Raw genomic sequence first — 22,762 nt, 5'->3', positions numbered from 1 at the left:
AGAGGGTCCAGCCTAAGTGAAAATGGTGAGGCGTCACCCGACCAAAGAGAGAGGGGAGAAGTGTGTCCTCAGAGGGAACAGGAAGGACAAAGGTCCTGAGACAGGACCACACTGGAAACATCAGAGACACACAAAAGACAGCTGTGGACAGATTGAGCTGGGGGAGCATGGAACCATATGAAGTTGGAAAAAACCAGGAGTCAGGTCATAGAGGGCTTTCAAGCCCATGTCAAGGAAATTGTCCATTTTTCCTTAATATGATGAGAGGTCATTGGAGAATTTAAGGAGAAGAAAGTACCAGGCTCTGCTTTACTTCTGCCTATCTGAAAAAAAATATTCAATGGATCTGCCTTTACCTGGCATCTTCCATCTTTCTTGACTTCTGAGATTTGTGAGTGGATCTGCTTTCACCACACCACTGCCTCACCATTGGCTCCCTTTTAAACCTATGGATAACTTTCCATTTCCTTTACTATTTTGGAACCTCCTCCTCAAAGGGCAAGGATGGCTTCCTTTGTACACATCTCTTGGACCCTCTCCAAGCACTCCATTCACACATTTGCAAGTTTTTATTGAAGTCCTGTTTTGTCTCAAACTTTACGCTACTCACTAAGGATGCCTTAGGAGGTCAGAAAGAGAGTATCTTGCATTCTTGGAATCTCATGATTAACAATTAACTCAATCTGACATTGAGGTTTTAAAGTCTATGCAAGTGGGTGTTGAGATGGACATCAGAGAACACAGCAGGAGCAACTAGGTCTGAGGAAGCCTGTGAGGTGGGAAACAGCTAAGAACAGAGGAAGCACTGGCTACTGGAGATCTAAAGACAGCTGGAGTTATCCAACTGTCCAGTATTCCAGGTGGCAGAAACTGGAGGTGAGACGGCGCAGGAGAGGTGGAATGGTTTGGCATGGTTCAGCAGGACAGAAATGAGCTCCCTCCCTGTAGTAAAGTCCTCTGCTCACCTGCTACATCCAAGTCTTCTTTTAGTTTTATTCCTTTCCTTCGATATATTTTTATTTTTCCTTTTTTTGTTTTAAAAAATGTTGTTAAAATGTGAACACTCATTGTGACAATTGATGAAAACATATAAGAAAATTAAAATCAATGCTACCTGTTGAAACATTGGAATATTTCCTTCTAATTGTTTTTCTGATGCCATCTCTGCCTCTGCCTGCTATGGTAGGGAAGGCATTCAGTTTTGGGTCTTTGTGTTTGTGTCTACGTATATGTGTGTTTGCAGGGATTTCATTGTTTTATGGGTTTGCTGTTGTTGTTGCTTAATATTACAATGTGGGCATAAATGTAAGCAATCCTTTGTTGATGGATACCAGTGTTTCTTCAGATTTGTGCTATATGCTTATTTTGTACACGAAATTTGTTTATGCCACAGATTATTTCTAGAATGTATTCTTGGAGCAGGATAGAAGCAAGTGAGTACTCCTAGAGCTCTCAGTGCAGACTGCCAAGGTGCCCTCTGGAAAGCTTACACTAATTATATCCCAGCAGCAGCAAATAAGCCTTTTGTGCCACCACACGCTCGTGAGCATCGAGCATCACTGTTCCTTTAATTGTTGATACTTCGTGGGTTAAAAAAACACACACACACACACACATTGCTTTAATTTACATTGCTTTGATTCACAGTTTTATTTATTTATTTATTTATTTATTTATTTATTTATTTTTTATTTGGTTTGTTTCTGATGTAAATGTTTTGAACATGCCTTGTTCTACTTTTCCTCTGCAAAGTGTCTTTCTTACTCTTTTTAAATGTCTTTAATAGATTAATTAAACTGCAACTATGAAACTTGAGGTTTAGTAGGCAAATGGTCTTCCCAGATTTAACAGTTAAAAAACCTTCAAGACTTTAAAAAAAAAAAGCCTTCATGTGTAATTTTAATATGGTCATCGTGAAGGAACACATCCTGCAGGGTCTTAACACACTTCTCCTCACCTCCTAGGCAGAATTCCTAGTCTAGCACCACTTTTATTCTTATTGAATTCTCTCCCTAACTTCTCCCAGGCAGTTGGGACTCCTCTGTTTCATGAAGTGTCACCATTTCCATTTGGGCTCCTATCTAGGTTTTCTTCACAGAAAACCAGGATGGCTGTTTTTTAAAAAAAAAAAAAAAAAAAAAAACCACCAGGCTGGGCTGGGGAGATAGCTCAGTTGGTAGAGTGCTTGCCTCACAAGCACAAAGCCCTGGGTTCAATCCCCAGCACTGCGCACAAAAAAAAAAAAAAAAAAAAAATCCACTTTAAATGCATCAGTGGCTCTCTGGTATAATCAGAACACCTCACCAGTTCCTCACCACGTCTGTGTGCTGTGTGTCCTTGCCTGTGGCCTGACGGTGCTTGCCTTTCTCTCTCTCCTCATTTTACACCGACCACCCCTTGATCACCAGGCTTCAGGTAGCACAAGCCTTAGTCAGGTACTAGAGCTCAGACTCTGGATTGCTCTTCTTCCCTTGGCCTTTGAGCATCCTTCAGAATATCACGTCCTTCAAAACACACCTCTATCCCGCTACCAGAAGAGTGGACTTCGCCCTCCTCCAAGTCCTTTATGCTTCCTCACGACATCCAGCTACTTCGCTTTCTTCATAACTAACATTTTTCATGATTATCTGTTCAGAACCCACCTTCCAGCCTAAAATGGTATCTCCAGACACTTTGTGTTTGCCAGTTTGTGTCCAAAGGGAAGCTGCAGAGAGGGTTCCACCTCCTTTTCTCCACCCAGTTCTACTCACATCCCAGTGGGTTAGCAGAAATCCCTCCCAGGTGCAGAGAAACAGAGGCCAAAGCTAGCGTTGGGTAAGGGCCACCTAGCCCAACCTCAAGTGAAAGAGGGCTTTGTGGAGGGATCCACATTTGGTCTGTGCAGAGTTCCATAGGATGAGGCAGTGGCTACTGAGAAAAGCTTTCTAGAGATGATGGCACATGTGAAATGGCTGGGACAATGTAGCATGTTCGAGGAAACCACATGACAAGGCTTACCTTTCCAAGTGAAGTATTCCCATCCCTTCACTCTGCCTTAAAGTATGCCAAAATTATACACATAAGTCAAATATTGGTGACCAGGTGAATGAATAATACACACATGCTCAAGGAGAGCAATTCTCCTGGAGCGTCTTTTCCTCTCTTCCCACCTGAATTGAAACCGGGCTGAAAACACATCTCCTTGAAGTTATCCTTACTCAGTAGCAACACAAATGACTTTTACTATTCTGAAAGCTATCTTGTTGTTGTTGTTCTCAAATTGTTTAATATTTTCTATCTAATTTCATCTTCCCAATTACATATAAAGTCCTCAAGGGCAGGGACCTACTTCTTTCTCTACTCTTTTCCTTCTTTTGGTATTTTTTGTTTTGGTATACCATACATGTCAAATCCAAACAGTAGTCTTCCCTTACCTGAAGTTTTCTCTTTCAAATGGCTTCAGTTACCTGGGGGTCAACCATTGTCTGAAAATATTAAATGGAAATTTTCAGAAATAAAAAATCCATAGATTTTACATTTTAATTTACTATTCTGAGTAAAGAACTCTCACTTTATTCCACTGAGACATGAAACAACCCTGTGTTCAGTGTGTACATGCTGTATATACTACCCACCCAGTAGACACTAAGGAACCATCTCATCTTCCACTGTCACAGAATCACTGTGTTCAGGTAACCCTTATTTTACTTAACAATGGCCACAAAGTACAAGACCAGTGATCCTGGCAATTTTATTATAGTATGTCATTGTAATTGTCCTATTTTTGTCTTTGTTAATTTCTTAATGTATCTAATTTAGAAATTTTATCAAAGATATATAAAAACATGACATGTACTTATATGTGTTTGTGTATATATGTATGTGTGTATACACACACACACACACACACACACACAATGTTAGTACTACCCCTTGTTTCAAACATCACTATCTTTGGAATACATTAACTGCAGATGAGAGGGGCCTAGACTACAGTATACCCTGTCTGAGAGACAGGCAACCTAGCAAAGGGGACTGCTATATTGGAGAATTTGGCTTATCTGACCCCTATAATCTTCCCTCTCTCATTGTTTCCCCAATCCCTTTTTAAGAGTTTCTGAAAAAATTTTTTGAATGAATTAATAAGATTTTATTCAAAGTTTTCAACTATTTATCAGGAGATAGTTTACCAGTACTTTATGCTCTGCAGACAAAGATGTTAATTTTCAGCTCTTGCCTTCCTCAAATGAATTGGATACTGCACTTCCTTGATGCAATGTAGCAAATCAAAAATAGCTAAAGCTACTTTTCATACATGAAGAAACACCTCTGTTATTATCTTATATTTCTGCATCCTAAGGAGCCCTCAAATCCACCTTCTTTAAATATCTATTTCTCTTCTATGGTCTGATCTGCCATTTCTTGACAACACTTCTATTTTTTTTTTTTTTTTTTTTTTTTTTTTTTGGTACCAGGAATTGAACTCGGGGCACTTGACCACTGAGCCCAATCCCCAGCCCTATTTTGTATTTTATTTAGAGACAGGGTCTCACTGAGTTGTTTAGCATCTCAATTTTACTAAGGTTGGCTTTGAACTCACCATCCTCCTGCCTCAGTCTCTCAAGTTACTGGGATTACAGGTGTGTGCCACCTTGCCCAGCTTGCCAACACTTCTAAATGGTCTTCACCTATTCATACCCTTCTTGGTATATTCTACTAGACAGCCAGGGAGAGCCAAGAGGCTTACAGCATTTTTTTTTTTTTTTTCTCCTTAAAATCCCTTGCTTGTTGCCTTGCACATAAGACAAAGACCAAAATCTTTAATAGGGCCTGCCATGTCCTGGTGCCCAACTACCTACCAGCTGCATGTCACACTCCAATTGCTCACCTAGCTTCCTCTAGCTGCCTGCTTTTCCTTCCTCTGTTCGAAAGCTATTTCCTAGGGAAGCCACCCTGGAACCACACAACCACCACCTCTGCCACTGTGTATACTCAACACCACGTGCATTTCCTTCACAGCACTTATTACATCAGCAATTATGTCTTTGCTCATATAATGATTTATATAATGCCTGCCTTCCCAACCAATCTAAAAACTCCCTTAAGACAAGAACCATGTCTGTTTTGCTCACCATTATGTATTCTGAGTGTCTACAACAGAACTTGGCATGTACTAGGAATTAAATAAATATTTGGCAAATGAATGACATCTGCAATAGATGTTAATACGATTCTATTACTTTTTAAATTTAAGCCTACCCAAGCCAAAATTCCAATGAATTGAATTCTAGGGAAAGGGGAAATTAAGGACTGTATTCTTCTTCAAGTAAAAGCATGATGAATTAGCCCAAATTTACTCATACACTTAAATTTACTTAAGTTCTACATAAATTGTTTATAATTAATTATGTTTCCCCCCAAACAACTGAAAACAATTCAATAATCTTTTACTTAAGTGATCTGGGCCTATTCCTTGGGCTTTGGTTTACAAATAGCACACTTCATTTTTACAAATGAAGAAACAGTCTTGATATTTAAAAGACCTAAAACTCAGGAGGGGAAATAATTTGGGATATAACGCAAGGAAAGACACAATATTTTAGTTTGTAAAACTGGTTTATTTACAATTTGGTATTTTAAAATTGTATCTGAAATTTTTATTTTTATATATTTCCCTGGCAGGCATTCTATATTTTCTTAAATATAGAGGCATATGATAGGAAACCTGAGTAAGTTTGAATGTAAGATTCACCTACTGCTACAGTCAGTAAAATTTAACTTTTAATCCCTGAGAATTAGTAGTGTCAAAAAATATTTTCATACACTCAAATGTTAAAAAAAAAAAAAACATTTTAAGAACACAGAAAATAAAGAATAAGCTACAATAATTACCTCCCCTTAAATGGCAAGGTAAGTTACTCTTCTATAAATATACCAAGGGTGTATACAAGTGCATTTAACATTACTGGGTGCCCCTGAAGAGAAAGAGGATGCTCTAGTCCTTTTTTTTTTTTTTTTTTTGTAGTTTCTACCCATTGCTGGCACACATTCCCTTCCTCCTTCTAAATTTTTTGTGCAATAGGTGGCAATAGGTGCTTTGGAATTTTCCTTTAATGTCCAAGACCAAAATTACCTGATTAAAACCTGGACCCCAAATTTCGTAGTTTTTACAGTCACTTTGAAGCCAGTCACGTTAGTTCCTTCAAGTATCAAGTGAGGATAATAATAGCTCAAAAGAGCATGTGAGGATGAATGGAGGTCCACAGGGCACCATGAGATCTGTGGCACCTTCCTTCCTAAGGAGCAGTGCTCTCTGGAACACCTGATCTGGTCATAGCATATCCTTGCTGCTCCTTTACGTGGATGGATAGTTAATACTCCTAAAATGTCAGCTTTCTTCAGAAAAGTAAATATCAACTCATTAGCTTCCTCACTAAACTTCCTCTGCAAGGAAATGGCAATTCTGTCTTTCTCCCATAAATGAAATACTCCACATATATTAAGAATATGATCATAGCAAACAGTCTAACCAAGTACACAAAGACTTTGCAGGGAGATGCAGTTCTCCTACGTGTGTACCACACACTGGCAGTCATTTTCCATTTGGGACTGCATTAAGTATCACTAAGGAGAAGTGTTTATTTGACTAATGGCCCAACAGAAATTCAATGTAATTCAAACTTAAACAAAACATTGGAACAATACTACAAATAACCTTTCTTCAGATCCCTCTCAATTTTCTTGCCAAAACAAAAAATAATCAAACCAATTTCCCCCTTTTAAAGGACTCAGTATCAACCTCAGCTAGGAACATACTCTAGAGCTGGTTTGATGGAAACTTTGAATTTCCAAAAATATGTGTATAGCTGTTGATTCCAAAAGGGAAATTATAGAGATTCAAACAGAATATAACACTTATCAATTTCAGAAAGAGCTCCGAAAGATTTGATAAAAGAGAGTGGGAACTACAATCTCCCTGAAGTCAGATGGGGATAATATGTTTGAAAAATTGCTGCTTTAGCACTAACTTCCAACTTTATATGTAACGCTCATCTCTTAAAATTTTATTTCTAATTGTCTTGTTTTGTTTTAGGTTGTCTAATTAGTTGGGTTTGTTTTTTGGGTCTTTTGTTTCTTTTGTTTTTGTTGTTTGCACTGGGTATAAACCTTGAAAAGCAAAATAAACAAAAATGGAAATCTATGGCATAGCTTATACTAAGACAAAACCTGGGCTGAGGAACTCTCATACTATTCCCCTGTTTGAGCAAATCCCATTACTGATGCAGGAAAACACACAAAGTAATTCCTCGGCTGCTGGTGGCAGGAGGGATGTAAATACAAATGTGAGGTAGTTCTTTCCACATGAGGGAAATATTTGTCTACATAATATCCCTGCAATGTCTGACAAATTACCAGAGCATCTGCTCGCTGTCATCTGTAAGTAAACTCTTAGCTTGGTGTTAACTGAACTTGACACACCATGAGCCAGTTGCAGTTCACAGGCCTTAGTTCCAACCCAGGCATGACAAGAGGCACTAAAACCCCAAAATGTGAACTACAGAGAACACCAAGTACAAAAACTGCAAAAGCATTCACATTAAAAAGCATGAGGTGGAGCTAGGGAGAGCACACAATAATAATTTACCATAACTTGTGCACTAGAAAGAATGAAGACTGGTGGGGAAGAACTGACAGACTGTCCCCATAGATTAACTGCCACTCCGGAGCATTTAAAAAACAAAGAAAAAAGAAAAAAGAAAAAAAAATTTGAGGCTCTAAGCATGGTAGAATATAGCTGACACCATGTAAAAAATTAACATGAAAACATTAACGGTAAAGAATTAGAATATTCTGAAAACATCAAGAACTGTGTATTAAACTTTAGTCTCTCTTACCTGGAGTTTGCACATCTCTATTGAACTAATAAATTATTGCTGATGAACAAACTAGTAGAATGGACTATTTTAACTTTTCAAGTCACTGATACAGAACTACCTGCTTAACATTCTAAACTCTCTAGACTAGCAGACCAAGAATGATACCAGCAATAGATCAGGAGTTAAATTATAGTTAGAAAAGGGGAGAAAAGTAAGGTAGGACATTAAAATTTTATTCTGAAATTATCTCTGGCCACAACAATAAAATTTAACAAATATTCACTAAACAGTCTTACTCCTGTCATCAGCTGTACAATACATACAGTATCATAGAACTGGCCACTAGGATTAAAATCCACTAGAACATATTTCATGTTAAGTGGCGACAGCAGCATCTCACAGAAATTTTTACATACATATATACACAGTCCACATTCAACCATTTTCACATATTTTCAGTACACACAGTTGCAGCATATTACAGTCACGTGTCTAAGTTGTTGCTCGATAAAAACCCAAGCCACTGCCTAGACATAACTGTAGCAGTTGAGCTGAGTATAATTACAATTAATTTTTTATATGTCCATAGCAGAGAGATGTACAAGCCCCTAAGAAACAAAGAGTTCACAAATACTTGTTTTTTAAATGCTACCACAGCATTATGTTGGGCAATATTAAAACCTTTACCAACCAAATCAGATTTTTAAAAAGTCTTCTGCTTACCAGAAATATTCTTGATGAAAAAAATTACAAAAATGAATGCTCTCTTTAAAATAATTCACACTTGTATTTTAAGATTCCAATATGGCCCAATGCTACTGATGCCTAAAGTGTTTTCTAACATTCTGAAGGAGTCATTTAATATGACTCCAAACCACCCATTAAGTTTAAAAGTGGCTTAAGTGCCTTGCACCCATATTGTAAAAATCCCTGGCCATCCTTACTAGAGCCAGGCACATATAAAAGGAATGCACTTTGGTTCATACCAAATGCCCTGGGATTAATCACACTATAAAATTAAATGGTTTGAGGTAAATTTTTACAAATACAGTTGATTTTTGTCTAGTGTTAGCATAACAAAAAAATATCCTTTAAAAAATCAGTCTGATGTTAAGATACAACAAAGGACATCTTTAACCCCTTAAACACAGGAATTCCCTGTGTAACTAGTCAATGGTTATCTTGTTCAACATCCGATGATGATTCACGCCTTATGGTTTCTATTAAGGCCTGTAACTAGATAGTTAAGACAGATGTAATTTTGCAGAGGTGGGTTCCATCCTTACTGCCTAGCATTCAAAGAGTTAAAGAGGCCAAAAAATGCATGCCCTACAACATGGCATTCAGAACAAAAGGCACATTGTTAACACTAAGGGCACAATTTCTCCTCTACTGTTAATCTACACAGTCTTGCATCACTGTTGTTCCACCGTTGTAGCAATACACTTAAGTGGCAATGAACACTCTGGTGGTGCAAGAAACAGAGCCAAATGAGACTGCAACCGAAGACAAGACGACACTGTGCTATTCCTACATCTGACAACAGCTTAGACATCCCTAGACAATGGTAACCTGTGAGACTAAGGACTGTTTCCAAGCCGACCCCTAGTAGCCTAGCAGAGCCCTTTATTTTTTAGGTTTTGTAAATCACGAAGATGCAAGATTTTTCTTTATCTGATAGTATAATCAAACTAGAATTTTTTAAAAGCAGCTCTGTCACTAAATGCTGACACGTGGTGGCTCTCATGAATATAGAAACTTCCACTGTATTTGGGTAAGAAGGGAAAAAAAAAAAAAAAAAGCCCCATAGCACTGCACATTATAGTTTGGCTTAAAAGTTTCCGGTTGCATTTGTGAATAAAGATAGTCACAAATGCATTGCTGGCATCTTAAGAACCAGTTTTGTGTGGTGGGAAAAAGATAAACATATTTTTACTATTTAATATAAGTTTTCATATGTATAATGATCTTATAGGGAAATAAATAATGGCAGGCTCAGTATCACATATTTGAGCCAATGTAAAAATGAGAGTGGAAATGGAAGAGGAGAATTGTAAGGGGAAAGTGACCTTTATGTGTTTCTATTTATTTTAATGACCTCAAGAAGCTAACCATCATTAAGAGACTCATGGTTTTACAAAGTCACCAAACCAAGTCTTACACTTCTTAAGCCTTTAAGCCAAAATCTCAATAAATACACAAATGTTTAAGTCCTATAAACCACTGATTGGGGGTTTCATCACATGAGCATTATTTAAAATGCAACTTACTAACATATTATTGCACTTTCACAGATTACACATAAATGTGTACAATATGCTAAAGAATTTGACTAGGGGAAATAAGCTATAATTTCTAAATACAGAAGTACAAATTAATTTATCAGTGACACCTTTAAATAGTAAAGGAAATATCAATATCACTATTTTATTAATAAGCTAATCTTATTACTGTTTTTTGGCAAATATCTGAAATATTTCCTGAGCATATTTTTCCACCATCAACCAGCAAAGCCTCAAGATAAGTAAAATTTTTTTTTTTTTTCAAAACTACAATTTTTTTATCTTAAAGTAAGAGAAAACTGTAGGATTCATATTAAAAGAACTTAACCGGAAACTTTCTTGGCCTCACTGGGGACCATGCTTTAAGTACTTGTAATTCAATTTACAGGCAATACAATAATATCTGTGCATATAAAAGGTTATTTATCCTAATTTATACTACCCCAAACCTATTGTCCAAACAGGCAGAAATCTTTCTATATTAAATTGCACATACTAAAAAATTTTTCCACGTGCCTTGAAATTGATATATATCACTGCTCATACATTAGTGATAAAATACTGAAATTTTCACTGTGAAAATAATTATTATTCAGAGAAGAAAATATTCTTTTACCTAACTCTCGGTTACTTTCCCAGGTAAAGTGTCATTCCCACAAAAACAATCAGTGCAATCCAAAAGAAAGTAAAATAAAATAGAGGAATGCAAATTCTGTGGTTCTTCTAAAGATGCAAAGAATAAGTCAAACCATTTAACTTGAGGTTGAATTTCTCTTCCTTTAAATGCGTTGTTAAAGCTGGCCTTACTGAACGGCCACAGTGATTTCTGTTCACCAAGAGGGTTTTCAACCCTACTGTTTCTTTTCTTTTTCTTTTTTTTTTAAATAGAGTTGATACTTTCCCAGGCTAAGGGAACCTTGCAGTGGCACCTGAAATGTGTGAACTCACTCCAACCTGCTAAATCTTCTTTGGAACTATGGAAATTCCCACCTTCAGTAGCTGGACTGCTGTTCTTTTTAAAATTGGAATATGAAGAGATGGTCACAATCATACAGCTGAGATGTCTCTTTCTGAATTAACAGTCTGGGATATACAGCTGAAGGAAGAAGACAAACTAAATGCAGATAACAGATGTGTGGTGAAAGAGGAACAGAGAGAAGAGCAGAGAAGTGAGGAACAGTCATGGAATACATTTCTAAAATTAGGTGCATAACCAATCTTGTAATAGGAGGCTTCCTGACAAAACAGCTTGCCGATCAGAGTAGAAAATTTGGAGGAACACACACGTTTCCGTTTCCACTTAGCCACCAAAATGCTGCCTTGCCAGCTTTTAAAATGTCAGAATGCTAACTGGGCAATTTAAAACTTGGGGATCTTACTTTGTAATTGATTATTACTTCAGGAACAAAATCTCTTAAGGTGCAGTTTTTCTTAGAATATCATTTTCATCCTGACCATTGTCCTCCCACCATCACTACCACCCAGATTAATTTATGGAAAAAGGAAGCAGGACATGCTACACCTCTGCATGAACCTGGCGCGTGGAGAGAGAATGAGAGAATATAATATAAACCATAAAAACATAGTGAATGTCTTTGACCAACCTGTAAATGCGCAGCAGTCATGAAGTAATCAATGGCCTGCCACTGATGTTATTACTCCGCCACACTAAATACAGTAAGGCTCATCGTACTTGTAGAAAACAAAAAGTTTCAGAAAGTATAAAAACTTAAAGCATTGTCCCCATGTATTTTATAAAAACAAAACAAACAACTTTCTTACATTAAAATTAAGTGCTGAAAAGATACAAATGAGTCGAGTTATTGAGCAAATAAAAACAGGTCTGAGCTACTCCTTTTCAACCCAATAAGGCTCAGCTATGTCGTATCTTTCAGATTACCAGCATCGGGGGGGACTCAAGCTCAGCTAACGAGTTTTGGCAACACTGTCCTCTGCTGAATATTCCCATTGGCATCTGTCATTTGTGCCAAATTAGTCCTCAGTTTAGAAGCTGAGCTGGAAGGTGGAGGTAACTTGGAAATCGACGTGATAGCACCAGTGCTCTCGCTTATCCTTTTCACTGAAGTCTTCTCCCCAGTGGGAGGCTTTGGCAACCGCCTCCTCAGCCAGGGGTGCCGTAAAGCCTGGCCCGGGGTCATGCGAACGGCAGGATCCCATTCTAAACACTGTTTTAAGAAGTCAAGGAAAAGGGGATCATCACATCCCTTCAGTGCATTTCCCCACTCTCTGCTCTCCGGTGGGCCCCTCAGTTTCCCCCTCCGGGAACGGCCTCCATTGAGGACCACAGAACCATCTGAAAGGGTCGTGACAGTGCAGTAACGGGGATAACCCTTGGAGCTCACAAAATTTTTGGCTCGTTTGGATGCGTCCAGCAGTTTCTGGGAAGGCATGCCCAACAGTTCAATCATACAGGCCAGCTGGTCCCCTTCATCCTCCCCAGGCAGGAGGGGGTAACCTGTCAGGAGCTCTGCTAAAATGCAGCCCAGGCTCCACATATCAATGGGCATGCCATATCTGGCCCCAAGTATCACTTCCGGAGCCCGGTAAAACCGTGACTGGATGTATGTGTAGACACGCTGATGCTCATAACAACTGGAGCCAAAATCAATCACTTTAATACTGCTTCTACCCTGCTGCTTTAACAAAATGTTCTCGGGCTTAAGGTCACAGTGAATTATTCTGTTTTTGTGTAAAGCATCCAAGCACTGCAGAATCGAGTGAGCAAATTTGCGGACCAAAGGCAGGCTGAAGCCCTGGAATTTATTCTTCTTGATGAGCTCATAGAGGTTCATACTCAGCAGTTCAAACGTCATGCAGATGTGGTTGCGGAAGGTGAAATTCTCCAACATGTGTATGACGTTCATGGTGTTGTCTTTGTCCTGCTTCCGCAGGTGTTCCAGGATTCGGATCTCCTCTGCTGCCTGCCGGTGAAAGCGCTTTTCATTCCGCACCATCTTCAGGGCCACATGCTGGTGGACTTTGTGATCATAGGCCTTGACCACCTGACCAAAGCTCCCCTTTCCAATGACCTTGAGGACCTCGTACCTGTAAGCCACATGATCATGGGGCACCTGCACATATGATCCCTGGTCGTCATCATAGCCACCATTGTTGGGTCCACCTGTCATACCCTGGCGCTTCTTTGCATTTGGACCCAAGAAATATATTTCAGGGTAGCTAAAAATCTCATGGTGTTCGAAGGCTGTTAATTTTTGCATGTATTGCTTCATTGCTTGTTCAGGAGTCATGGGGGTGGCTTTTACCTTCCCCATGCCTTCCATAGACTTCAGAGAGGTGGAGCTCCCCTGCCGTCTGTGAATGCTATCCAGCTGCCGCTCTGGCACCACTGGCAAGCCTGTTTTGCCCATTGTTGTAAGCCCATTTGGTTGTGTCGTGAGCACGGTCCGCTTGTTACTGTTATCCTCAAACAGCTGCTGAACCTGGATCTGTCCGTGGCTGTGGCTGCTAACATGCAGGTGATCATTCATTGTGTGCTTACTGCCACCAATCTGGAATTGAGACAGGAAACATAAATAGAATGGAACAGCTCTGCCTGTTCAGATGTGAGATTTCATAAGTCAGTCACCATCCCCCACCTTTACAAAATCCACCTCCATTTGAATCCACAGGCAGAATCAGTTTTACTAAATGGAGGGACCCCATGAACACACTGACAGAGACTGGAGATGATGCTAACAGGCTCTGATGCAAATAAAGAAAAAGAGCTAAGGTGACTGAGTAAGGCTAAAAAACATGACTGACACACACAAGCAGTCTGCTCTACAAAGTTGGAGTCCTTACAGTAAGTTCTTCATGGAGGTAAAGACTAATCTTTCTTGTTCATCATTCTAAACCTAACATTTAGTACTGGCCCATCGTTAAGTGTTCCACTCAATGCATACTCGACATAAAAATGACACTGGACACAGGAAAAGCATTAGCACATCAGAGTTTACACAGGCTCCCAACCCCCAGATCACAGCATCTTCCACACCCCACACAGCAGCTTCTTTATAACATGAGGATGAGAGTCACATACCATTTCTCCAATATCTAGATCTATTCCAAAACTGCTTAATCACCCGTGTTCCCTTCTCCTTGGAAATCTAGGAACATATATTTGATTTAGTGACAAAGAAAAACATTGCTTGAAAGATCCTCACAAAGATTTGCACCATAGTTATCTTGTAAGCCTCTGATCTATTTTTAAAAGTTTCTGGGCTTTCCTGACTATAATGACCATTTAAGGCCATTCAGCCCATCAAACCAAGCAACCAACACAATGTTTGGGGCCTTGCTTTGGTCAATGGCTCTGCTCTCAGAAAGTAAGCATTTCTATGGCTGCTGAGATTCTCAGCTTTCCAACAGGGAATACAAAGTAGCCATTGCTATTTGAGGCACAGATGCATCCCTGAACAGTCCTATCTAAACAAATTGATCTGGTAAACCAAGAGGCCTAGGCCTTCTGAGAACATGCCTGATTTCCTTCAAAAGAGCTTACTAGGTGATTTTTATATGAAATCTCAAAGATCAACTTATCATTCACAATCCGCCTCATTCATTCAACTCTGGTATTGCCAGAGGTCTGACCACAAAACTAGGAGTGTGGGTGTCCTTCAGGAGTTTATAATAAACTAGCTGAAGGCCTCTGTCATCAGTATTTTTTCTATCATCCCCTGCTAAAGCCTACCTTTGGAGCTTTTTATACTTCTAGGAAAAAAGTACTCTGTAGCTGTAACACAGTAATTCAAGAAATGGTCTGGGAACACTGAGATTATAAACTGAAATTTCAAATCCTTCCTACTAGAAGATCAAGCCCTTTCGATTTTCTTCAGCCGACATATCCCATGTGTTATGATTATCTGAAAACTGCATGCTTCTAAAGTAGATTAGAAGGCAGTAGTTGAACCTGTCTATGACTTTATAGATTCAGGGATCTAATTTCTCAGAGAGATTTACCTAAGACTTATAGTTGAGCTCTTTCATTAAACTCAGAGATGATATTCCATGCTAGGTGACCTTATATTCTATTAGGGTGACTGGACAGGTTAGTTCATCTTCATTCTACACCAAAAGCAGGGTAGTCCATAAAAATGCATTAGGAAAGCCTTAGGCATGTATAAAAGTAATACAGTCTTCACTGCTTTTCTTCCCAAACCTGTTTCTCTGCATCCCTTCCTTTACACTATGGTCTGTCAATCATTAGCACTAAAACACCTGGAATTCAAAACATATCCCTCCTATACAACTATTCTCCTAAGGGCAGGATGAAAGTATACATTACTTACATACATGCTATAAGAAAAGCTTCATTAAGCTTACGGCTACATTAACCTTGCAAGTTTAAGGATTCCTAAAATGATAGCCATCATTTTTTTGAGCTTCAGAAATTCACTCTAATTTTTGCTGTGGCATTTTTTATGTTTCACATACTTCAAAAAGTGATCACAAACATTTCAGTGAGCTAGAGTTTGTCCATGAACTAGACCATCTTGTACCTCTCCAACCGCTTCCTCTTGGTCTGCTTTGGTAGTATCAACTGTCAGTTTGCCTGTCCTTAGGTTGGTTCCAAGGTTCTTTGGGGCTCGAGGCTCAGTTCTCTTGGTTGCTCACTCCTACAACTCCCTGGTTGATCCTGACCACAGCCAGGGCTTTAGCATCACTCATGGGCTGATGTCTGCCCTATCTTCTCTAGTTCAGACCTGCAGAATCCATGTCTCCAGAGCTAACGATCTTCATCCAACTGCTATTCAGCTCTTTCAGAGGCAAGTCAAACTCAACTTGTGATTTTTCTGCCAAAATGTTTTTCTCTTTTCACAATCCTCAATTTTTGACAAACAAGAGACTCCAACTCCGTAGTCACTCAGTTGTACACCTGGAAGTGACACACCTGGAAAACCCTCTTGGCACCCCCATCCATCTTCCCAAAACACTGTGAGGCCTGGCCACGTTTATCTATAAATAACTTTTCCATAAGCATCCTAAATATACCCCATTGCCTTTCACTAGGACATCTGAAGCAGCTTCATAACATGTATCCTTTCTTCTCAGAATGGAATTTTCCAAGTCTCTTCTTCATAACGTCTTTACAGTTACATTTACAAGCATCAATCCGAGTGCTCTTGCTTTTGCTCAAGGCTCACAGTTATTTCCCATTTCCACAGCTAATGCAACTTACCAGTGAGAACACAAGGCCTTAAAATGTACAGCCTCAAAAATCTAAGCCCTTCAGCAGTCTAGTCACTGCCACTCAGCTAAGAGGAACAAAACTGAATTCCCCAAGACCCATGAAAACACCAAGTATTTTTATGCTACTTTGCTTTCGGTGAGGTCACATTTTGTAGGAGCCCAAGGATTTCCAGTAAGACACACATAAAATGAATCCAGCTCCACCATTTACCAACCATGTGAACTTGGGCAATTAATGTCTCTGAACCTCACTGTCCTTGTCTTCAGAGAGAAGGTAACAGAGCAACCTCATTAGTGCTACTAGGAGGATTAAAAAGTATGTATAAAGTATTCAGCAAGTGAAAGTTATTATTACTGTCCTTTTCAGATGCTATATGGAATCTCCTTCCATTGTCTAGGTGATAAACTCCTACTCACTTTTCAATGCCTGGTTTAACTCTCACTTTCCTGACCTACTAAACAGCTCTTTCTGTACTTACAATGCTCTGTTATATTATTAATAACACTTACTTCATTCTACTGCAAATGTTTTAACATCAGATGTTCCCACCTGGAATTGACTGCGAGTAATTTCAAGGCAGGTTCGCCTCTTATCTTTGTAAGTCCCTCTTAATATAAACTCAGATATACAATAAGCACTTAATGAATATTTATTTCTTGGGGGTTATTCTTGAGAAATATATTTTGTACCTTCAAAAAGAAACATGAAGTCAATGCCCAGGGCATTAGGAAACATCCCTGATGACTTAAGTCTCAAAATGTTACACTTTCAGTACATTAGCACAGACTTGGAGGCTGAGGACAGTTGGTTAAAAAGGACCTGTACCAGACATCAACTAAACACCTAAAAGCCACATGTGAAACCTTACACTTTTCAGACATTAAAGGGATTCAAGTGAGAGCGAGTCAAAGAATTTTGAGCCTAGAACGCTGTAGGACTCTGAAATCACAGCCAAACTCAAAAGCACAATTAACAGATCTACAAAGGTGGGGGTCGGGGGTAAAGAATTAGAAAAACCAGAACATTTCCAGAATACATATGCCAGGAGTACATCATAAACTTAAGGTCATTAAAACCCTCTCACTCCCACTTGAGTCTCTGAAGGCTGAGATTTTGGCTTATTCCTATTTGATTTGCTAATGTCTAGCACAGCATGTGTCACATTTAAAAACATAGGTTGAATGATTAAAAATACCCACAAGTGATGAGTTAAATTAGAAGAACCTACAACAGTTTCCTTTGACCATGAAATATTTCAGTATTAAAAGTCATGTAAGAACAACAGTCTAACAAGTTTGGTAACTTTAATCCCTTCCAATGAAAATAGGACAAATTTTTTACTGCACTACTATCTTCAGGGGTTTACAAACTTCTCCAAAGTCATCCTAGAACTATTGTGTGTACTGTTATGGGAATAAATCTGAGTCTAAAGACAGGATGTGAACTCCTCCCAAGCACAGACAGCCCCTGTAGCCTTGAGTCAAACATTAACCTGTTCTGCTTCCAAACATTATTTTTAAAATATGAATTTTCATTATTTAATCCCAATTATTTTATAAAGATAACTGGAGAGTGCTTTCAACATTTAAAAGTCATGAAAGTGATAAATTTCAGTATTTTGGAATTTTATAAACTAAATATATTAATATTCCCATACTATATTTTTTAAAAAAATGGGAATCAAGATAAGTACTGGGTATACTTTAAAAGACAAATAAACTAAATTAGTATAGTATAAAAAGATAAAAGGAGACAGAAAACAATGGGCAATGGGAAATTCTAAGAATCATAATCTTACTATACTCCATTTATGCATGATTTATCAAAATGTATAAATGCATTCTGTCATGTACAATGAAACAATAAAAAAATTTTAAAAAGAATCATAATCTTTATAATCACCTATTTACCTGTCTACTATATCATTTATAAGGGAAAATATGGGCAAATTCCTATGACAAGATCATTTTTCTCTCCTTAATGCCCTTTTCTCCCCACTCATTCTGAAATAATTCTTCCAAGTGTAATTGCTCTGGAATTAAAACTAAAAATCTTATAAAAAATTGACAGACATATGGGAATATGAATCTGCAAAGGTTCTTGCATTTATAACATAGCTAATACAATTTCCTAGATTTAATAGTGCCAGGCAATATATTAAAACCAGACTCAGGAGGGTTTGGGACTGTACAATATGTATTGATATGAGCTGGCTAGGGAATGTTGACCAAACCAGTTATTTTTGTGGAGTCTGCATCTTCATCTAAAAATGAAGGAATAGGGTCCCATAAACTGGGTCACTTTAACCTTTCTTATTCTATGAAATCTGTGATGTTATACATATAGTATCAAAACTAAACAACATTCGAAACCCAAATTCACATTTTCAAAACCAACCATCTAATAATTAACAGCACACTGAAGTTTAGACTTAAGCTAAAATCAAGTAAACCAGGCATATTTATACAGACAGCAAAATACAGACATTTATCATTAGAAGCACTGGGAAATACACTCACATCTTCGCGTTTCTGGCACACAACAGGCTATTCCTCCACTGGAGATTTTGTTTTCTCTAATTTCATCACGTATTTCAATGGCAAAGAGGCACTGATCAAGCTAAGCCCATCCTTAAAAGAGTGGAATCCAGTTGCAAACCAAGTATTCTTTCCCAGTTCACATCATGTCATGTGATTACATCAACACATGGAAAAAAACTGGATGTTATATTTTCCAAACTGTCAGATGATTCTAAACCAAACAAAAAAATCCGAATCCTAAAACCAATGGCAGTCCCTTAACTGAAATATCTGTGACAAGAACATTCAAGGGCAATACACAGAATTATTCATCCTACCTGCAGATTCTCTCCCTCCCATCAACAGTCCAACACAGTTAATATCTGTAGTGAATTCCTAGCCCCTGGGACTAGACATGTCAGAAAGAAAAAAAAAAAAAGAGAGAGAGAGAGAGAGAGAGAATGATTAACAAGAAATGTTTCCTCTGAAATCTCTCTCTCTCTCTCTTCCTCCCTTCCTCCCTCCCTCCCTCCAAGTCTAACAGGAATAACTCCAGCCCAGACATCCACTCACAATTTTTCCTGGAATAAACAGATTTCCCCAGAACACATGAGCTCCAGAGTTGATCCTCCACAGCCTACAAATGTCCTTTTCTACAGGAATTCAACTTTCACGTAGAAAACAAAACCATATCCCTGCCACTGAGCATCCCTCACACAAAACCACCTTAGGGGGCTCATCTGGAAGATCCAACTAGGAAAAAGATCTATAAAACCATCACCTCCTCCAAGAGCAAACCTCCTCTAGGATGCCAGTCACCATCCAAGGGCAATCGCTGGGAGCTGAGAAAAGGTCCATGCTTAAGTCGAATCCAGCTTGCTGATCTCGGCAGTCACCAGTCTCATACTGGGTTCTCCACTCTCTCTTGGCCCTGGGAGGGGCCACAACACCTGTCAGGCACCCTTTCCTTGCCACCTACAAAGCAAAGTTGGCCCTTTCCTTTTGAATAATGTCCAACTAGAGAATCCTACAGGGATGGCTTGTTTTGTTTTGACTGCTGCTGTGGCTTTTATTTTTGTTAATGTTAATTACAATTTCTGCTGTGCTCAAACCTGTAGCACTCATAAAACATGCTTACACACGCGGGCGACAATTGGTGGTGCTCCCTGCTGGCTGGAGCCAGGCCTCAGAGGCTCTTTGGGGGAATCGATTTTCCGGGCAGGGCGGCCTGGCTGTCCCCAACACATATGTTTCTATAAATACCCACTACCCAAGGGGAGGGGGGATGTTTACCGGGTCAGGGAAGGGAACTCTGGAAAGCAAGGATGAAAAAGAGGGAAGACAGAAGGAAAGCTACGAAAAAGAAGTTCCAAGGAAGAGGATCTCAGGGGTGGGCGGGCTCCGGAGGGGAAGTGAGGGGCCCACGCCACGAATCTTCCTTTGTGGCTGCAGCTTTGGCTCGCCCAAGTTAGAGGGCGGCGTCGAGGACAGGCCACAGGCCAGGGGCGTGAAGCTGCCCGCACTTCGCCCTCTCTTGTCCCAGAGTCACAACCCCACAAGCCCGGTGCTTCTGCCAGGCGCCCTCCCGGCGCCCTCCCGCCGCCCACCCCCCTGGCCGCCCGCGGGCTGGTTCTCACCGTGTGGGCTGCGGCGGCAGCGTTGCTGGCCCGGAGAGGAGGCAGGGCGATGGGGGAGGGCGGGCCGGTCCCCACTCCGCTCCGAGGGGCCCCCGCACCGAGCCCCGGGGAAGCCTGAAGCTGGCGAACAGCGCTGTCCCCTCCTCGGCCTGGGAGCCACACGCGGGAGGAGACAAAAGAGGGTCAGGGGGGAGAGAGTCATCCAGATCCCCCACCCCAATGGGCAGCGTATGCTGTCTCCCAGAAGACCGAGAGAGAGACTGGAACAGCAAAAACGTGCATCAGGGGAGTGAAGGGGCGTCGGGACTGGCTCCCCAGCGCGCACCCACGGGCGGGGCTCCGGCAGCTGCAAAGTTAAGTCGGGCCCCGGCGCGCGAGTTCGCGACCCGCGGGGAAGCCGGGCTGGGCCTGAGCTTCGCGGCCCACGTTGCAGGCGGCCAGCGGCCAGAAGGGGGGGTTGGCCGGCTGAGGAGGGCGCACGGCCTCCCAAAGCTGGGACTGGAGGGAAGAAGGCCCCGCCAGCCCCGTCAGAGCCCTCACAGGTCAAGCCAGGCCGGGGCGGGGGGCTCCCTTCGAGGCCGCCCTGGGCCCGCGTGCAACAATGAGCGCAGCGGTGCGGAGGCCAGGGCGCGCGGTCCGCCCGGAGCTCTCCCGCACCTCACCGCCGACTTTATTCGAGGTCCCGCGGACAGCGGCTGCCCGCCCCGCCACAGCTGGTCCGGGGGCGGGCTGTGGGCCGGCTGGGGCGGCGCGGCGGGACAGCCCTCCTTACCGGTCGGGTAGGCGGCGGGAGCGGCGGCCGAAGGTTTCCTGGTTAACATGGCCGCTGGAGAGAAAAATGCATTTCAAGGCTGCCGTCTCCGCCGCCGGTCCCGCTGCTACTTCTCGCGGCCGCCGCCGCCTCCTGGCCGCCCCTCACGCGGGTCTCCGACGCCTCCTCGCCGCCTCGCGTCAGCTACAGCCAGACACACACAGTCCGCTGCATCCCCTCGGCCCGGGCCCGCCGCCGCGAGCCCCCCGCTCTCCTCTTCACCGCCGCCGTCCTCCTCTTCCTCGGGCGGCTGCAGCACCCCCCGGCCCGTGCACATGCCTCGCCCTCCCCTGCGCACCGCTGGCTCCCCGATTCCCTCACATAGGGGCGCGGGGAGCGGGCTGTGCCGCGAGGACCCACTAGCTCGGGAGCCTCCTCCCGGGCTCGCGCGCGCGCCCCCGCGCACACTCACACACCAGCTCCCGCGCGCGCCGCGGCCCAGGAGGGCAGCCCCGCCCCCGCCGTAGGCCCCTCCCCGGACTCCCCCGGCCCCAGCCACACACACTCACGCACACCCCACCCCCACCCAGCCACCCACAGGAGTCCCAGCTCTCCACCGGATCCTCCGCATAGCCACCCTTCTACTCCTGCAAAACTCTGCAGCCCCCGCTCGCCCTCCTCCTGCCCCTCTGGCCATCTGCCCTGTTCCCGTAGGCTTCTCCACCAACGACCTTTTCCCCTCCCCGGCCTCTCCAGCCCCTGCAAAGTCCCTCTTTGGCCTTACTACTCAACCCACCACTGCCTCTCTCCTACCGAAATCGCCGCAGAGACCCCTCCCCTTCCAAGCGCGCCCCTAAACACAAATGCATTTTCAGTTTCTAATGGCTGCTCACAAACAATACTGTCCCCCACTCCACGATCCCAGTGACTTAACCACCCTCCTCTCCAGTTTGTCATGTAGATCACTTAGTTGTGCTAGGGTCACCCTGGAGAGTCAAGCCCCGAGGAGAAACCCTTGCTGAGCCTAGTAACCCCGAGCATGGGCGAAGGCGGGGGCTGCCCTCCCACCTCAACCTCAGCCACACACACTTTCCCCGATTTTACTGACACCAAATGACCGCTCTCCAGTCGCTATGACAAGGGGAGGCAGAGAGACGCTGTGGACGGCAGCTGGGGAAGCAGTTGGCTGTGGGTTGCTAGGCAAAAATAAACATCAGAGACACCTCCCATTTCCTTACAACTCGGAGCCTTTTCCCTGAGCGGCCACTGGGAGAGACACACCTTCCTATCTGCTCTCTGCTGCGAGGGAGCGACACCTCTAAATTCTCTCATCCTCTGGTATGATTCTTTCTCTTTACCTTCCAAGGCACGTGAACTTTTTCGGTGGCCTTTTAATTGGTCTTGTACTGCTTCTCTTTCCCGTGAGACCCAAACAATTGCCTGCCCATCTCACACCTGGACCTTGTGGTGCGCGGCACACTGTGAACCTTTGTCCAAAGGTCATAG

General features: G+C 42.0%; 1 protein-coding gene across 8 annotated transcripts in view; it reads right to left on the bottom strand.

Annotated features, from left to right (window-relative positions):
• DYRK2 (dual specificity tyrosine phosphorylation regulated kinase 2) overlaps window positions 1–21,722 on the bottom strand; it is a 55,986-nt gene extending 34,264 nt beyond the window's left edge. For 3 of the 8 annotated variants that reach the window (XR_013764283.1, XR_013764284.1, XR_013764285.1), the window contains exons 1-4: window positions 21,278–21,722; window positions 20,506–20,654; window positions 11,743–13,668; window positions 3,414–3,464 (exon numbers count right to left, since the gene is read on the bottom strand). Coding sequence is in view for 1 of the 8 variants with exons in the window: in XM_079143052.1 (XP_078999178.1) it covers window positions 12,061–13,668; window positions 20,506–20,654; window positions 21,278–21,326 (1,806 nt within the window). In the remaining 7 variants the exon portion in view is untranslated. Of the gene's footprint in view, window positions 1–3,413; window positions 3,465–6,064; window positions 13,669–18,868; window positions 19,179–19,206; window positions 19,338–20,505; window positions 20,655–21,277 lie in introns of those variants that run through there. The other 5 variants (XR_013764286.1, XR_013764287.1, XR_013764288.1 and 2 more) reach the window with 5 other exon arrangements.
• Window positions 21,723–22,762: the final 1,040 nt, after the last annotated feature.

This window comes from Sciurus vulgaris (genome assembly GCF_902686455.1).
Source record: "Sciurus vulgaris genome assembly, chromosome: 5".
Taxonomy (NCBI): domain Eukaryota; kingdom Metazoa; phylum Chordata; class Mammalia; order Rodentia; family Sciuridae; genus Sciurus; species Sciurus vulgaris.
Note: the sequence above shows the minus strand (reverse complement) of the source record. Positions and strands in the feature narration are given on the sequence as shown.